At 46.0% G+C, this 2,569-nt stretch overlaps 1 protein-coding gene across 1 annotated transcript; it reads right to left on the bottom strand.

Annotated features, from left to right (window-relative positions):
* Positions 1 to 6: 6 nt before the first annotated feature.
* On the bottom strand, positions 7 to 2,565 carry noxo1b (NADPH oxidase organizer 1b; the record flags this gene model as incomplete). Its single annotated transcript, XM_005721951.1, has 5 exons — positions 7 to 1,344; positions 1,492 to 1,609; positions 1,900 to 2,010; positions 2,106 to 2,320; positions 2,405 to 2,565. Coding segments are annotated over 5 exons (1,284 nt in total), but the record flags the coding sequence as incomplete, so codon positions are not given.
* Between the last annotated feature and the right edge of the window lie 4 nt (positions 2,566 to 2,569).

Raw genomic sequence — 2,569 nt, 5'->3', positions numbered from 1 at the left:
TTTTTTTTTGCAACAGCTGCTTCACATGTATTAGTTTTTCAAAACCGGTTAAGCACAAGGACTCCAGTGAATAATGAGGAAATAATCATTTAACCATATTCACAATCTTTTACAATATTTTTGAACCCACAGCTGATTTGATTGGTTTCTACATGTTAAAACAGCCATAAAGCCCCTGTACATTTGCAACCGCTTCAAGGCCACCGAAACTTCCCCAAAACACTCTTCAAAGCTAGAAAAGAAACTTTATTATTATTTCTTATTTCTTTTTATTGTGACTATAGGTCACATACGTAGACTTACTTACTGCTCCTCATAATGCTTCACTGAAGCTACATTAGTTTTATACTTACACTGAAATGTTCAAAATTAAGACGCCAAGCTCCATTTGATAAAATGGGAATTGTCTTGACATTATTTTATGAAATTTTAGTCTGCGGCTGCCTTGTCCAAGCTGCTTTCCCTTTAGCCTTTCACATAAGAAGGAAGCAAGCAAAAAGTTAAGCAATGCCTCTTAATCTCATCTAAATGTGGCTTTGAACAAGTTACATTTGCTTCTTATAAACACATAATGAGTCTAAAAGGTTTGCAGAAACAAGTGAGTATCATTAAGAATACAACTTATTGTCGGATTTGTAATGTATAGCACTGGTGCCGTGGTTTCCTTAACGGCTGTGAATGGACTCGGGCTGAATCTGGAGCCGAGCCTTGGTGGCCAGGGCTGCCTTGCGCGTCATGGTGGTGCAGCGGGTCAGGATCTCCTCTGTTTTGGGTCGGGGAGGTACCCTGGGGACGACTGAGGCGTTGCTGCTGCCTTTGGACTTGACAGACCCAGAACTCTCTGAGCCGCTGTTGAAGCTGACGCCGTCTAAGAGGCTGGGATCGGGGCTGCTGCGCGAGCTGTCGGGCTGTTGCGAGGCTGCAGGGTGGTCTGCGTGGCTCTGCGCCTCCTCCCTCAGACTGGAGGACGAGTCGCTGCTTGAGGAGAACTCAGAGAGAATGGAATCAGAGCTGATTTGGCTCATGATGCTCGGGTGACTGTTTGAGGCTGGGGCTTCCCTCTCCTCCTCCCCCTGAGGCCAGGGATCGGAGAGGACATCAAGAGATCGAGCCTTGTGGAGACGTGCAGGCTCAAACATTTGTCTGGAGGGGCCAGCAGAATTCTGGTGTAGGTCATCTTCTTCGTGGATACTGGGAGGGTAGGGAGCCTGGCGATCCCTGCTGGCTGTTGCCAGATTCAGAGAGGAGCTATGCAGCCTGTTGTGCAGCCCATAAAGGCCTGCCCTAGGGTTGTTGTATGGCTTCAGGTACATGGTTGGGATGTAGCCTACTCTGCCATTGAATCTGTAGAGAACAAAACATGATGTAATTCAAACCTGTTAAAAATAATTAAATTGTCTACAAACTGCTATACTATTAAATCTGGACTTTCTAGTTTTCTAAGTAGAAGATGATAAGTTTATCATTTGCAAACAGACAACACCGACATACCTAATGAGCCACCAGCCATTGTCAGACTTCCTCAGCACCTCAACCACAGAGCCAATGGGCACGGAGATCTCATCAACCTTCTTAGACGTGTAACTTCTCACAGCACAGTACAGAGCACCTAAAAGTCACAGGCAAGAGAAAAAAAGCTTGAGCAACAAAGCAGAGCTGAAAAGTGGTCAAATAAGTCGCCTAAAATGCAAAAACAGCATCTAGATTTTTATTAAAAGGAAACATGCACTGATGAAAATGGCTGAAGACAGCTCCCTAGTGTTGGCTATTTGTAACAACAAGGCAAAGTTTCATCAGCACATATGTGGAACCTGCTCACAGGCATGCTCATTTATGTTGTAAATGTGTATCCAGTGCACTCTTTGAAGTCAAACTTTCCAGCGCAACACAAGTACACACCTCTCAGCTGAAGCTCATCTTCATCGTCGTCGTCGTCGCCTTCCGACAGCTCCAGGTACGGAGCGGGAAACCAAGCCAGGCGCTTATCTTCATTCTCCACAAGCCACCAGCCTGGAGATGAATTAAAAAAATAGCATGAGACTCTCTTGTTTAGTAGAAAGATAAGAGTCTCTTCAATAAAAATGCATAAATTTGAAAGCACTGACCTGCAGGGTCTTTGATCAGGACGTCCAGCTTCTCGTCCTTGGCCACCTTGAATGGGCGGTTCTTGGTGTCCTTTGTCTCATAGGCAGCCACGCAGTGGTATGTCTGGGTCACAAAAGGGTTAGTGATGCTGCCTCCATGGTGAAAGTGGTGGGCAGATCTGCCTCCTCCTCCACCTGACTCGTCATTCTGATCATCAGAAAGCAGCATCATGACACTGTATAGAAGAAAATTTATGTTACCAAACCTGGTCAAAGCTCTTATCTGCCCCTCACAGTTTCCCACTGGGCTGGGAGCATACCTGTTCTTGGTGTAGTCTGGCTGCAGGTCGTGGTCTTTGGGGGTGAAGAAGCGGGTGACCTCGATGCTCCTGGTCACGCTTTGGTCGCACTTCAGCAGTTTTTCGAGGTAGCTTTCCAAGAACTTCATCCGTCGGACTGACTTCTTGGAGCCTTTCTTTTGCACG

This window comes from Pundamilia nyererei, unplaced genomic scaffold, assembly GCF_000239375.1.
Source record: "Pundamilia nyererei isolate P.nyererei 1_Seehausen unplaced genomic scaffold, PunNye1.0 scaffold00005, whole genome shotgun sequence".
Classification (NCBI taxonomy): Eukaryota; Metazoa; Chordata; class Actinopteri; order Cichliformes; family Cichlidae; genus Pundamilia; species Pundamilia nyererei.
The sequence above is the reverse complement of the archived record's forward strand: the minus strand, read 5'-3'. Positions and strand labels throughout refer to the sequence as shown.